At 48.2% G+C, this 14,596-nt stretch overlaps 3 protein-coding genes across 3 annotated transcripts; 2 read left to right on the forward strand and 1 right to left on the reverse strand.

Annotated features, from left to right (window-relative positions):
- Nucleotides 1-5,395: 5,395 nt before the first annotated feature.
- ALT_8612 (leucine-rich repeat domain-containing protein) lies at nt 5,396-7,858 on the forward strand (the record flags this gene model as incomplete). The annotated part of the gene is made up of 2 exons (XM_033557167.2): nt 5,396-5,437; nt 5,510-7,858. The coding sequence occupies 2 exons, from the start codon at nt 5,396-5,398 to the stop codon at nt 7,856-7,858; spliced, it is 2,391 nt and encodes a 796-aa protein (XP_033413058.2).
- Nucleotides 7,859-10,536: 2,678 nt separating this feature from the next.
- glcA (type 1 serine/threonine-protein phosphatase catalytic subunit GLC7) lies at nt 10,537-11,825 on the forward strand (the record flags this gene model as incomplete). The annotated part of the gene is made up of 4 exons (XM_033557168.1): nt 10,537-10,713; nt 10,808-11,209; nt 11,366-11,665; nt 11,733-11,825. The coding sequence occupies 4 exons, from the start codon at nt 10,537-10,539 to the stop codon at nt 11,823-11,825; spliced, it is 972 nt and encodes a 323-aa protein (XP_033413059.1).
- A 1,069-nt stretch (nt 11,826-12,894) lies between these two features.
- Nucleotides 12,895-13,973, reverse strand: sar1 (Arf family GTPase SAR1; the record flags this gene model as incomplete). Its single annotated transcript, XM_033557169.1, has 6 exons — nt 12,895-12,935; nt 13,030-13,329; nt 13,413-13,478; nt 13,549-13,588; nt 13,667-13,770; nt 13,955-13,973. The coding sequence occupies 6 exons, from the start codon at nt 13,971-13,973 to the stop codon at nt 12,895-12,897; spliced, it is 570 nt and encodes a 189-aa protein (XP_033413060.1).
- Between the last annotated feature and the right edge of the window lie 623 nt (nt 13,974-14,596).

Consider the following 14,596-nt stretch of genomic DNA (forward strand, 5'->3'; position numbering starts at 1 on the left):
GCTTTAGAATGCGTGGCTTGAACGGAGTACCCCTCGGTAAACATCATCAAACAAACCACAGCAACAGACAAGTATCTAATTGATAGCCAGCCATACAGTCGCATACATACCATTGGTTACCCCAACTTTAGCCTCCGACACCAAACAAAGTCCGTGCTGCAGTCAGCCATTGGTGATACATGGCTAGGTTTTGAATAAGACACCGCCCATGAGGGGTCCTTTTCATTCGGAAGAAGAGAGCCATCCGCATCACCAAAGGCACCGCAGCGTTAGCGGCCCAAATCTCAACTATGTAACCAGCATTTACGTAGTCTACGCAGAATAATCTGTAATGAAGAAGAAACATCTTCTTGAAGAGTTGAGCGGGGTAGACATTGATCGGCGAGACTGAAATAGCATCCAAGCCTCATACATCACCCTCCAGCATTGCGGGATATCTGAATGTGGTACTCCGGAAGGAAGGAAATTTTCACTGGCGGGACTCCCTCTAGTGCAAGGCAACAAGCATACCCTGAAAGAACCAATGTTATGCATTGAAGATAGCAATGTTTCGATCCGATGAGATCGGCCCAAGGATGTGCTTTGCTTACTGGCTCGGTTCAAGCATCATCGAGGCGAATGATTTGCAGCTACTGCTTGATATCCTGCCTAGCGTTGCAGACACGACCCCGCTGTTATAAAGTTGGTACATAGAGTGCGGTGTGCCAACAATGATTCCGATTGACGTAGGTATGGACATCCTTCAAGAAACAGCGGTGGCGATGGATACAACCACTTAGATATGGAAGGATTTGAGTCTAACGTGTGCCTTGGTCGATGCAGCATTAGCGTGCTCGATTTAGCCTGCTCGGCTTGTTGCCGCTTCCATGGGATGCTGGCTGTAAATGGGCCCTCTAATGGAGACTGGAGACTGGAGGGGTCTTGAGAGGCAGAAAAAGAAAAGTGTCATGGTCGTTCACTTGATTTGTTCCACCTGGCTTGTACTCAAGCTATGATGCTGGCCACGAAGGATCGAAGACTGGCACATAGTATCCAGGAGCCCTCTGCCGAAGTTTGAGTCCACAGAAAGTGAATCATTACAGTTTTCTTGTCCGTAGATGTACTCTGTTTACATCAGGTATCTTCAACCAAGTTTATTCGCTTAACGCGCGATAGCCGCTGGGTGTCAAGAAATACTACCTCACACCCTGGTCGCCGTTAATTTTCGAGGAATCTACTTTCCGAACTGTTACTAAACAAAGGACAATCACCTTGCCAGAAACAGCAACCTGCATGGGTCTTAATCTTAATTGTGCCCTCCCCTCCATGGAACGGCCGCACTACCCAATCGCACTCGTGATGCCGCCTGTTACGCCGGACCTCTTCCTCTTTCTGACTCGTGCATGAAGATCGGTCATTTTTTCATAGCCTTGGTATGATGGTATGTGCACGCTACATATGTAGGCATCGTGTACATACCACTAGTCGGCGCCGAATCTTTGCTTGGCGCTGCGTTCATACATCATGAGAGTTGGCCTATGAACAGTCGTATACTATGTACTACCCCGTCTGCTGAGTTACGGCTTGGGAGTGCACTGTGCACAAATGCACAGTGCGTATGATCGCCACGGTGGATTTGATTGGCACGAGAATCGCTCCTCGCGTAAGGATCGCTGATCATTCGGGCGGTTGACCGCAGTGGAGAGTCGACCCGCCCACAAGACGAAAAGAACGGCGTCAGATCTTCCCTTCCTAAAATGTTAGGTTATGTAGCTGCAAATGCTATCCAAGTCTCCACGTCCGGCCCGGTTTCTCTTCATCAAAGCGGGTTGTAGTAGGACGGATTTCCTCAGCTCAAGGGATGTGTTTCAGCAACTTGGATTACGGGCTTCAGTCATATGTCATAGCTTATTTTTGGGGGGTCATGCGTAATTCTTCCCGATAGATTTTTCAAGGAAAAAGAATGCTATGCGCTGGTCTTCCAAGCCTTGAATATCTTCCCCATCATTTCCCCTTACTGCATATTGAGCTATCATGCAGAATGCTCCTACATCGGAGAACGAATGGGAGATTTAAACTCCAAGCATCATTGTCGCCAAGAAGTTTCCCCCGTCGTGTGAAACACAATTGCCCAGGGGTCCGCGTAAACAAAGAGCTCAACACCGTACTCCCGTGATGTGAAGTGTTGATAGTAACCTACCGGCGAAGGCCGTGTATCCTCCAAAAAGATCGGTATTTGTGGAAGCATACCTTAGCTATCCTCAGAAGCCTTCGTAGAATATCTCGATGCGCGAGATTCGCTTATTGCAAGTGCATCGTGCTGTAGCGATACCTCACATTCGCTTGCAACCATACTGTCAATGACCTGTTCTCATGAATGGACCATCAAACTTTTCCCTCAAGCAAGGAGCTGACGGGATGCATCACTTCTGAAACATCATTTGATCAGTTCATCCAGCAAACTAAAGTTCCGGCAAGATTTTGTTTTGTAAAAAGGCCCATCAGTGCCTTTGATTTCACGTAAAAGGACTCAAAATTTGACAGCGGTCAACTTAGAGAGCTGTGGCCAATACAGCTTCTTGCAAGACGTTTCCGGCGATCACAAGAACGTGGGCTTTCGTATGGTATGAAGCTGACAACAACAAGGCGGATGTCATGAAGAGGATGGCAAGAAACCATGGATCAAACGATTGATGGTATCCGCCCTCTAAGTCATGGAGGGTGGAATGGTTGTAGGCAAGTGGTGTGATGATGAGCGGTGTGACTGACAGCGGGGACAATTATATCTTCAGCTCACCTATGGTGAGGCTTTCCCCAACACCAAGGAAGTGAAAGCTAATGTACCTGATACTAAATTGAGGATATGCAATGCAATGTGATCTTGAGATTTTCGAACTAACAATCTACTTGGTAAGCATCTGAGTCAAAAGGGTTCATCCAAAGCATCTTTATGGCCGATGACAAGATGACCACCAGCCACAACCGGGGTCATTTGATATTGAAAAGACAAGTAGAAAATAATACAATATAATACTAAATGTACCACTTGAGCCTCTTCAGAAATGTCAAGGTCAATGCGAGGTCCGAGTCCTAGTGATATTTGCGTATGCTGAGCAATCCAAGGAAAGTTTCAGATAAGGAATTCCATGATTGATAGTTGTCTTGATATGGTATTGATATACGGGATGCGGAGCAGCTTCAAAGTTTTTCATTCTCATCTAATTGAGGCCACTAGTGTATGATCTTTTTGTAGGCCGATTTTGCTTTTTCTTCGTCTGTACCTACGATGATCTCCTTGTCCCTGATGCCACTTCTAGTACTCTCTAATTCCGTCCTAATTGCTTCACTGCCTGCCTGCTGTGCCTATCTAGAGCTTTCTTGGTAAAGCGTTATGTAGGTGACTGGGTCCCGCCTGTGATTCGTCCACTGTGCTTATACTTGCATGTCCGCCAGGCGCTATCAGCTGCACGCTGAGATCCCTCCAACCAATCAAAGCGGGGTGCGCAAGCACCACAGACCGCAGTTGCATCGTAAAATGTGGACCATAGAGCAGCACGGGTCAAGCGAACGCTAGGATTCGATACCACCTCCATATCGAGGTCAGTAGGGAACGGGAGTGACTACTACTAACAGCAATAACGCAAGTCGAAAGACTTTTCAGCCGACCGGCAGCTTGTTGAGCTTTCCCAGGTTGAATCATGTGGCTGCGATTGGAATCATTACTCATGGTCAGCTCCGCAGTCGTCATACTTTGTGTGTACACACAGAGCGTGGCCTTTCAAGGTTCGCTTGTTTAATTGGCCTTTGTTATCGAAATTGATAACATTTTGATTTTCAAGGTCGGCCATCGGGATATCCGCTCCCTCAAGGATTCGGAGAGATAGCCCACTATTTTCCCAGACCCGAAGAATGATGTTTTCTGGTTCTTCTCGTTTTAGGTGGTATGTTAAAAGAACTAAGGTTATGACCAATGGGTAATTTCCCTGGTACCAACGGTTCGATAATATGGATGATACGTTTGATACTTTCGAGTGCAATGTCAGGACGAATCGAAGATAATAATACATCATAGACGGGCAATCTGCGGAGATCACCAAATATGTGAGTACATACCTATCTACCTAGGTTTTAGTTGTTTTATCCAATTTATTGTCGTTTGGTACTGTGTATGTTAGTATCACTACATGCGAAACTTGATAGGGGCGGCAGAGGAAAAGAATGGTGTTGACACTGGACAAACCACATCTACGCTTGCCCCAAACTAGGTCGCCACCGATGAATCTACACATGAATGGCGGTTTGAAAGGAGCAAAGTACATATTAAAACCAACGAATAACATTACGATATCATTATTTCGAATAAATTCTCAGGGTAGAAGAAGACAGCGGCAAAGTGAATAACGTATGCCTACAACTCTTTAAGGTACTCCAAATATTTCACCATCATACCGTACCATACCACGGGTGTAGTAGCTCGACAACAGCCCCAGTACGGCGGCTCCCTGACCCAGAGGAAAATCAAAACTCATACGATAACAGATAATAATTATGATAATGCTAATCGTCGCCTGCCGTCTCTTCCTACCCGTTGCCTCCTTGGATTATATTGCGCTCTTTATCCCCTCCTGTTTTGTACATCTCTCCTCGTTTCCTCCTGAGGTCTTTCTGGATATCATCCCCAAACCACTACTCGCATCTAGTGGGATATCAATCTTACTACATCGAAATACTTTACCTTGTCATTACTGCTTACTGCCCCCTAAGCCCCTCAGCTGATTGATTCAGCGCACCTCCATCTCCGCCCACCCTCCACTCAGGTTGCTCACAGGCTCTCAATAGATTGCGGTACTTCATATTAGCTTCCAGAAAAAAAAGCAACCCCCTGGTCCTATCTTCCGCCCATCCCCAAATTCTATCATATTCTTTGAGACGTCAACTGCTTCAGCAAGCCCCCTTTCTCTCGGGTCTGTCCAGGCGACAAACTTATACCGACCCTGAGATTGGACAACTTTTTCCTCTCCCCTCCAGAGCAATCACGAAAGGTTTTCGTTGCGGTGGAAGGTCTTGTGAACTTGTCGGTTTACCACACTTGTCCAAGACTTTCTATTTAGGCTCTCGCTATATTTGTCGAGGTATTCCCCTGCTTCCTTTTCCTCCTTTTGTTCAGGGCCATTCTCTCTTACCATATACATCCCCTTAACCTTGGAGGATGTGGATGGTCATGGGAAATCAGGGGTGAATTGTTGCTAACTGGTTTTCTTTTCCATCAACAGCTCATTTCTCTTCTCAATCTCCCTCCTGCTTGTTGTCAGCAAGATGTCGACTCCTGTCTTTCGCGTTACGAGTACCTCCTGAGCGTCCTTCATCAGAATTCGCCTGACTGGATACCGTCTTGTTGGGCGAAGCAACTTCCGTAATGGAGAAGCTGAACACTGAAGATGGCCAGCTTTTCATCAAAGTTAGTTCAGACCCAGTACCTGGTTCCTCTGCAAATAGGTGTGTATTAACCTATTTACTTTTCCTTGGTTAGAACCTCGCAAGCTTCGTACGCACCCATGAGAAAGCTCTTGCAAATGCATTGCAGCTAAGACGCCAAACCAACAAAAATGCACAACCGACTCAGTCGGGCTTGTCGTCAAGCTCGGCCTCGTCGACCTTGGCGGCAGCCTTGTCCTTTGGGCCATTGAGGTTTGCCTCTCATAACATCAAGCCCGCCAAACTCACCCTCACCCCTCATCATCTCTTCTACCTCCTCTCCTGCTTTGAGGACCTTTCCATCTCCGTGGGACCCATGAACGTTAGATTGGAGAATATCCATAACGACGTATCGCAGTCCTATGTCTCGTTTCTGAACAAACCCCAACGGTCCAGAGGCGACAGAGATTCCATTCACTCTGTGTCAAGTGTCCGTAGTGTCATGTCTGGCATGAGTGCTCTCTGGTCCTCAATAGGTCTGGGATCCAAGGATTCGGCTTCCAAGTCCGAGAAAGCCAAAGCTGCTCTGGACGCTGATCTTAAATATCTGTACTCTGCTTTTACCAAAATCCCATGTTTACGTCTAGCCCCCGACCACCGCGCCCGCTTAATACGTGGGTACGAGGAGTTTCCCTTTGACACTGCAGTTCCTCTCCATGCTTTCAAAAACTTGAGCGTATTAGAGATTATTGATATAGACTACCGCTCATTCTTCGGCTGGGACCGACTGTCTGAGCAGCTGCGAACATTGACTTTAAAAAGGGCGAACGTCGAGGACATGGCAGATCTGCTGACGGGAATCGTGCTTGATGACATTGATAAACGCCGACGACGGTCGTCAAAGGCTCAGCACTCGCCAGTTCTTGGTTGGAACGGAAATACTCATCCTCAACCAGTGCACAAGCCTGATATCTCAGGCTCCGTTTCCGCTCCCGGCTCACCAGTCGTTGAAACGGCGTTCGGAACAAGCACAAGCCCCAAGGCAGTTTCTATGATGCGAGTAGGCTCTGAAGGTGCTACCCCCGGCCGAGCACGGACTGGAAGCGTTTCACCTTCACGCCCTACCAGTTCAAAGCACTCGAGCCATCGTCACAACCGAGGGACTTCTGCGCGGATCAGGCGTACTGGGTCAGGTAGCTCGAACTCTAGCGAAAACTCAGGGTACCGTAACGGAAGCTCGTCAAGTCTGCCCTCTGGTATCCTTCCGCCATCAAAATGGCGGTTCCTACGGCACTTAGGCCTCCCTGACAACTCCCTGACCTCTGTCACTGCAGCCGCCTTGGCACCCGTCGCCAACAGCCTGCATTCTCTTGATCTGTCGGCGAACCTCTTCACCGAAGTCCCTGACAGTTTGGCCTCTCTAGTCGCTCTGAGAGCTCTCAACCTGTCTCATTGTATGATCGACTCTCTTCACTCACTGTCTCGCAACCCCCTTCCTGCGATCACAGCTCTTAACCTTCGTGGCAACCGTCTCCGTTCGCTTGCCGGTATCGAGCGGCTGCCTTCGCTCGAGAGATTGGATCTGCGAGACAACAACTTGTTCGATCCTACAGAGATTGCCAGACTTACCAATCTCCCTGAGATACGGGAGATCTGGGTATCTGGAAATCCATTCGTCAAGACGCATCCCAACTACCGTATCGTGATTTTCAATCTCTTCCGCCGCACACCGGGTTACTCAGAAGACATAATCATCGATGGTTCGGGACCAGGATACACCGAAAGGAAACAGCTGGTCGATCGGGTTGCAGAGGTTGAAAGCGCGCCAGTCATTCGGTCAGCTGCGGCGGACCATTCGGCCGTGGCTGTCGTTAGCAAACCACCGAATGTCGCACAAGGAGCCGCAGCTCCAAAGGCTTTTCAAGCGCCAGCACTAGAGAATGATCGCGGAATTGGGTCCAGTCGACGAAAGCAGGGTGCTCGGCGGAGAATTGTTGACATCTCGTTGGATAAGCCCACTGATGATAATGGCGATACAGGTGCGGTGGTGCCTTCTGTTTCTCCCATGCAGCATGTTCACTTGCCCGTTGATCCGTTTGTTTCGACGCCTACCGACCGTCAATGGAAATCTGATGGTGGACCCCAGGCCGAACCTTCCAACGTACCTCACTCTGACGGAGCAGTCGACACTAGCTCCTCATCACAGATTAAAAGATCTTCCGTTCTGCAGAACATGTCTCAGAACACCGATTGGAACGCCGACGAAGAATTTTACATGCAGAAATTGGAGGCTCTCAAGCAGGAGTTTGGTAGCAATTGGCTCTCGATGATGGGAGACCATACTCGGGATAAGAGCATCAGCATGCCTCGTACCGGGACGAGCATTGGCGAATCCAGCCTACTGTCTGCAGGAACTTTCCCAAGGGCAGCTAACCAACCTATACTCAGTGGTGGAAACCCCTGAGTCGACGAATGAGGATTACGCCAGTAACGACCACTGCCTTGGTTACATGGCGGCGACAGACCCTTTATGCCAATCAAAAACCTATCGAACGAAAAGCAAAAGTACTTATGAGACCAAAAAGACAAGAAATTTCGGACTTCGTTGTTGTTTGGTGCGGATTAAAGACTGCAGAGACTGCAATCTTGGAGCTTAGTTACACCTGGAAGCACGGCAGACGAACCTTCCCTTTGGCTCTGAGCATCTCGAAAAAAATTGATAAGCAGGTCCTTGTTTGCGGCGTTGTCAAATCGTTGGTTATTTGCACCTCACCGTCACGACTGGCTGCCTGCGTGTGCCATTCTGGCAATTGATGGCTCGACTGCATTGTTTATGGCGTTACGTGAAACTTCGAAATTGCGGGCTGGATGTTTGAACACTTTTTGCTCCCTCTCCCGCCTCGTCTCGTCGGCCTCCCTGATTCTCTTACCTTACATCCTTATTTCTCTATGCGCTATCGACACCCAAAATGGACCGACATTTGGGAGGCATCACGGAAGAAAGTCGCTTTCCTGTTTAGACCGCTTGTATTGTATCTTTTGATGAAGCGCAGCTGGAGCTGGTGTCAAGGCGTTACTGGATTTTGCTTCAGAGTTTTTTTATGGTTATTTTTCTCCGGCTTCATACTTTCCCCCTCCCATCACTGTTTTCCTGAAATGTGGGTTTTCCGGTTCTCCTAATGATGCGTTGTGTGAGGATTACCATCTACATTCATCGAGATGTCATTGTCTATCATTGCACGATGTATACTCGCCTGCGATCTTGTTTTTTTCTTTCGGTTATATTTTCGGTCAAAGACCAAGTGATGAGATTCGGGCCTAATGCATGAGACATGAAGTTAACTATGACGAGTCATATTTCTGCAACAGACGATACTAGATTTTTTAGATGCGATTCACCTTGGCCGCTCTCGAGGACATCAGACGTAATGTAGATACATTCCCCCCCGCGTTTTCGGAAGATTGTGAATGAAAATCGGTGTCACGCTCTGGACTCTGGAATCTGGATAGACTCGGAGTCGTTGATATCCGTCCAGACTGGGGGTGGGGCTTCCCGGTAGGATGCTTGGGTGTAGACATCATGGTAGCTCGGCTGCTGGAAAGAGAAGAGAATTGGGAGGGTTTGATAGGGGAATGAGAGGACAGTTGACCAGATGCTTAAAGCTTCACCCGGTCACAGACGGACCATAAGTCCTAACAGAATCTCCTTGCAGAGGAAGGAGTCTATAGGGAAGTTTGTTGGCGTACTTGGACCACACTATGCCTGAGCGCTATTTTTGGAGCTGGATGTGAGCCGAGATCAAAACTTGTCATAAAGAACAGATAGATAGATAGATTCAGTTGTTGCTGTTGTTGTCAAACATATTCACCTACGGTGCAAAGATAGAAATGAAGCCATGAATAACAGGAAGATATTTAAAGTGGTCTTTTAAATGTGCAACATTGTCATGGAGGTGAGTAGATACCCGACATTCTTCCTCCTAGGTACCTAGTAGATTACTTGCTCCCAACCTTCACCTTACACAGAGGACAGACGGTACGCCGCCTTATGCGCGCGCCAATCCCAACCCGCAAACGCCAAATCTAAACTCTCCTCTCTCCCTTTTCTCTTCCCTTGCCCATGCTATCTGTGTTCTGGCCTGCATCACGACTCATTCTGACCTTTTCTTAGTTTCTCTGGTCGGTCACCTTGAGATTAGCGAAAGAAAAGAAAAAAAGCTAAGACTTTTCGAAATAAGACGCTACCCAAAAGGGGGAATAAAAATTCTTCCGCCTCGACCGCTTGAACGGGAGATAAGTCTAAGAGAGCAAGAGAGAGGAAGACCTGAGATCCCTTGATTGCCGACCAACAATCTTTCCTCCCCTCCCCTTCCACCCCCTCACGCCACCGCAACCCAAGATCATCGATTTCTTCGAAGCTCTCATCCTCTGAGAATAATACTGTCATCTTCACCAACAGCAGCAGATTGAACAGAGAAAAAGAACGTCCCTGTCGAATCCCCGTCGTTCACCTGTTCTGCTAGTCCCATCCCACTCAAGCCAATCCGCTCCGTCGCTTGTTTTCCCGTTACACGCTTCCCGTTTTTTTCCCACCCGGTCCAAAAGCAACTCCATCCAACAACACCGGGCTCTTTTTTCGACGCTTATTCTCTTCCAGAATCTGCGGGAGCCGCATCACGTCGTTTTGCATCGCACGTCATCAGTCAAGGATAATTCTCAGAGCGGGCTGCTACAATCTTCACCATCTGGCATAACTGCCAGATCCTCCACCTCCTCAACACTCCAAGGCCATTTGGCCTGTTGCAAACTCTTTGAGTCCATATTTTCATCTAGATTCTATCTCGGTAAGCCGTCTACTCTTTTTCGCTTCCCATCGTTGTTCCCGATATCGAGGGGGGAAGATGAGAAAAAAAAAATTTCCCGCGCGCATTGAATCACGCGTCTGGACCGCACTGTACATGATCATCGAGCAGCTCTAACCTCTTTTTTTTGCTATTACAGTGAATAGACGCCGCCTAAATCAGTGTACCGAGCGCTCCGGAAGCTACCATCTCCCCTTCGTCCTTCTTTTTCTCTCTTTCGTTGCTCAACGCCTTTGTATTAATTACTCTTTTTCGTTTTGGTCTCGAGAATCAGCTCGTCATGGCTGATCAAGAAGTGGACCTGGACAACATCATTGATAGACTGCTGGAGGTGAGGGGCAGCCGGCCTGGAAAGCAGGTGCAACTGTTGGAAGCGGAGATTCGGTATCTTTGCACCAAGGCTAGGGAGATTTTCATCTCTCAACCGATATTGTTGGAACTGGAAGCGCCAATCAAGGTAAGATGATGCCTGTTCCTCGGGCTTTTGCCGCGGCTTGGCGACTATGCTAGCCTACACATCTGATCGAAACTGATGATTTTGCCTTCATCAGATCTGCGGTGATATTCACGGCCAATATTACGATCTCTTGCGTCTTTTTGAATACGGTGGCTTCCCGCCTGAGGCCAACTACCTCTTCCTCGGAGACTACGTCGACCGTGGCAAGCAGTCGCTCGAGACCATCTGCCTCCTCCTTGCGTACAAGATCAAATATCCCGAAAACTTCTTTGTTCTCCGTGGTAACCACGAATGTGCCTCCATCAACCGTATCTATGGCTTCTATGACGAGTGCAAGCGGCGGTACAACATTAAGCTCTGGAAGACATTCACTGATTGCTTCAACTGCTTGCCCATCGCGGCAATCATTGACGAGAAGATCTTCACCATGCATGGTGGTCTCAGTCCCGATTTGAACTCTATGGAACAGATCCGTCGCGTGATGCGTCCTACCGATGTAAGTTTCCCTCCCATTCATAGCTTCATATCACGGATTGGGCCCTTTTTCTCGTTACGGGCCTCAATGGATTCCTTTCTGTCTGTAATGTCAAAACAGTCGAAAGGGTCCCGTCGGGCTCTCGCAGCTCAAGGTTTGCTTTGCTAACTGGGATAGATCCCTGATTGCGGTCTTCTCTGCGATCTTCTCTGGTCCGATCCCGACAAAGATATCACCGGCTGGAGCGAGAACGACCGAGGTGTATCGTTCACATTCGGTCCCGATGTCGTATCTCGTTTCCTCCAGAAGCATGATATGGATCTGATATGCCGTGCACACCAAGTCGTCGAGGACGGTTACGAATTTTTCTCGAAGAGACAGCTTGTAACGCTATTCAGTGCTCCCAACTACTGTGGAGAGTTCGACAACGCCGGTGCAATGATGAGTGTCGATGAAAGCCTTCTTTGTTCATTCCAGGTATGTTCTGGGCCTTAAATCTTCGACGCCGACTTGTGGTCCAGTTACTCATATGATTCTTTTCTAGATTCTGAAACCAGCAGAGAAGAAACAAAAGTACGTTTACGGGGGCATGAGCTCAGGCGCGCCCACTCCTCCGCGCAAACCAAAGAAGAAGTAAGAAATCATACGAGCTTTTCCATGTGCAGCAGGTTCGGGCGGAGATAAAACGTTACAATCCCACATTCGTCAACACACGACACAACGAATTACCACAGCGACCCCTGAACACATAACCTCAGACGATCGAACGCGGATTCACCAGGCCATCCAGAGACCTCTCGACATGCAGGACCGTCACATTATCCTCCCTCCATCGCTAATCCAGCGAACTCCGGTCTTACAGTCTCCTTCTACGCTGAACTTTTTCTCTTATCTCTATATGGAAGGTACTTTCTGCTCCTTGTAGGGGTTTTGTTTCTTATTGTCTTTTCTCTTTTCTTTTATTTCATCCATTTTCCTGTTTATCTTCATTTCTTCTCCTCTTTCTCTGTGTTACCCTCTTCGTTGTTCCGGACTATCTTGACAGGTGGAGGCGAAGCGACGGGCTGCATCGTGGTGTTCTCCGTTTGCTTTTTTTCTCATTCTGAACAATCTTCCTGTGAGTGTAATGCCAAACCGAATAAGCAACGACGTGTCCGTGTCTTCCGAACTGTGCCACGGCTCTTTTTTACAAAGTCTAGCTCCTTTGCATCTGCATGTTGCGACGCCTGATAACGATCAACGCGAATGAAGGATACGCTACAGTGGCCGCTAGATGCTTGTTACATGACAAGGTACTTGACGAAGGTGGTAGACAAGATTGACTGTGGCGGGATATACATTTTTTCATTTCGTTTATCTGGTGCATGACGCTCGAATGCATTTGGGGGTTGTAGGTTAGGTCCGAATTAACGGGCTACTTTTGTCACTCATACAAGAATGTCTCCTGAGTTACACCCGGTATATCTCTCTTCGGTTGATTATCAGCCAGTGTAACACGTAGCTTGAAGTAAAGAAGGAGATTTCAAAAAGAACTTGTGACTTGAACTAATCGCTAGAATCTGCATTTGACAGAGGGGGAAATGAGGGCTAAAGACTGATAGGGACGGAGGGGGCATAGTTCCATCTTCATCATCATCATTATCGATAGACCGGTAGCAAAGTGTAGTGATGGGTGGAAATCAGAGGGGAGGGATGGAGTTGGTCGTTTAGACGTATTGGGACAGCCACCTGATACCTTCGCCGTATCCTAGTACACATCATCCACATTAGCATTGTACTCCCAAGAGCAACGCAAAAGCCGTAAAAGACACGACACAAAAAAAAGTCAAAACAAATCTCACCCTGTCTCATAACAACACTGCACATAAACACCTCGATGGGCCGGATCCCCTCCAGCGGCACTTTGCCCTTACCCGTGGTCTGGTACAGACCAAGCTGATGTCTCAACTCGTCCTCGCTAACAGCATCGGGGTGATCGATCTTGTTTCCGAGGATGAGGAAGGGCACCTTGGCCAGCTCCTCCATGGCGAGGAGGGCGTCGAGCTCGGCCTTGGACTCGGGGAAGCGCTCGTGGTCCTTGGCGTCGACGAGGAAGACAATCCCACTGACTTCGGGGAAGTAGTCTTTCCACAGGCGGCGCGCTGTACATCCATTTTGTCAGCTTACTAGCTCCTAGCTCCCGGCTCCAAGTTCTGCTGCGCCGTGGCCGCCAAGTTCTACTCACCCTGCTGGTGACCGCCCAGATCGAACGTTGTGAATCGGTTGTTGCCGATGGCAAGTTCCTCCGATGCTGGAATCATCAGTATCAGCTCCCTGCACAAATTCCCCGTCACCAGTCATGACTTGTTAAGGAGACGTACTCGGGTGCGCCGTAGGCTGGAGCGTCGCGACACGGTCATTCTATCCATCAAGCACGAGCAGAGTCAGCATACACCCAACTCCCTATCCAACAACCCCAGGTTCATCGAGGGTACTCACCTTCAACATGTGCAAAAGGGTGGTTTTGCCGGCATTGTCCAGGCCAAGGAACAGGAGCTTGGCATGCTTGTTTAGGAGACCAAGGGAAGCCAGGACATCGTAGACTACAGAGAGAGAAAACTCATTAGCGACAGAAACCGACGGGAGTCAGGCTAGTAATGCAAGTAAGATGCCAGGTAAGTCCTCCAGAGAGCTCTTTATGATAGCAAAAGCGAATGCAAGGACGGAACTTCGAGGTGTCGAGGACCCGGAGTTGCAAGGCAAAACGAGGAACAAGGAACTACTTACACCAGTTAATGATCCACATGGCGGAAAACTGTCCAGACCTCAGATATAAAGGAATTTAAATATAGCTGACGATCACAGGGAAAAGGATGAAAGCCAGAAGAACAGTGGCGAGCGGTTGGGCCAGAGATACGTGCAGAAGAAGACAGGTTGTGGTGGCCCGATGAGTTGACGTTGACTTTTGGCCGATTCGCTAGCTTTGGACGCTTAGCCGAGCGCTAAAACCAACTGCAACCGCCGGGAAGATCAACTTTAAACCTGCAACCACATGACCTCTTGCACAACTATGACAAAATAAACTACTTTACTATTCAAATAAGGAATCATTTTTGATTGAAATTATTTGGCTTCATTGATCTTTCGCATCAGCAAGGACTGGTTTGGTCTTCTTGTCATGTTGTGGCCTGCCTACAAACGCAGCAACAAAAGCAGGGGGTATCCTCCATATGAACCGCGAGCATGCAGAACTAATTCAAACAGGGCCCCGGCCACAACAGTAAAGGAATGTAAAAATATGGTTTAAACCGATAAGGAAAGGGTAAATATGTATAGGTGAAGCAAACACGAATAGAAAAAAGTGATCTCCCTGTAAATGCATGACGGATGTCCTCCCAAGCAACGATGATGCTGTGTAAAGAGTACAGG

The sequence above is a fragment of the Aspergillus lentulus genome, assembly GCF_001445615.1.
Source record: "Aspergillus lentulus DNA, contig: Alt16, strain: IFM 54703, whole genome shotgun sequence".
Classification (NCBI taxonomy): Eukaryota; Fungi; Ascomycota; class Eurotiomycetes; order Eurotiales; family Aspergillaceae; genus Aspergillus; species Aspergillus lentulus.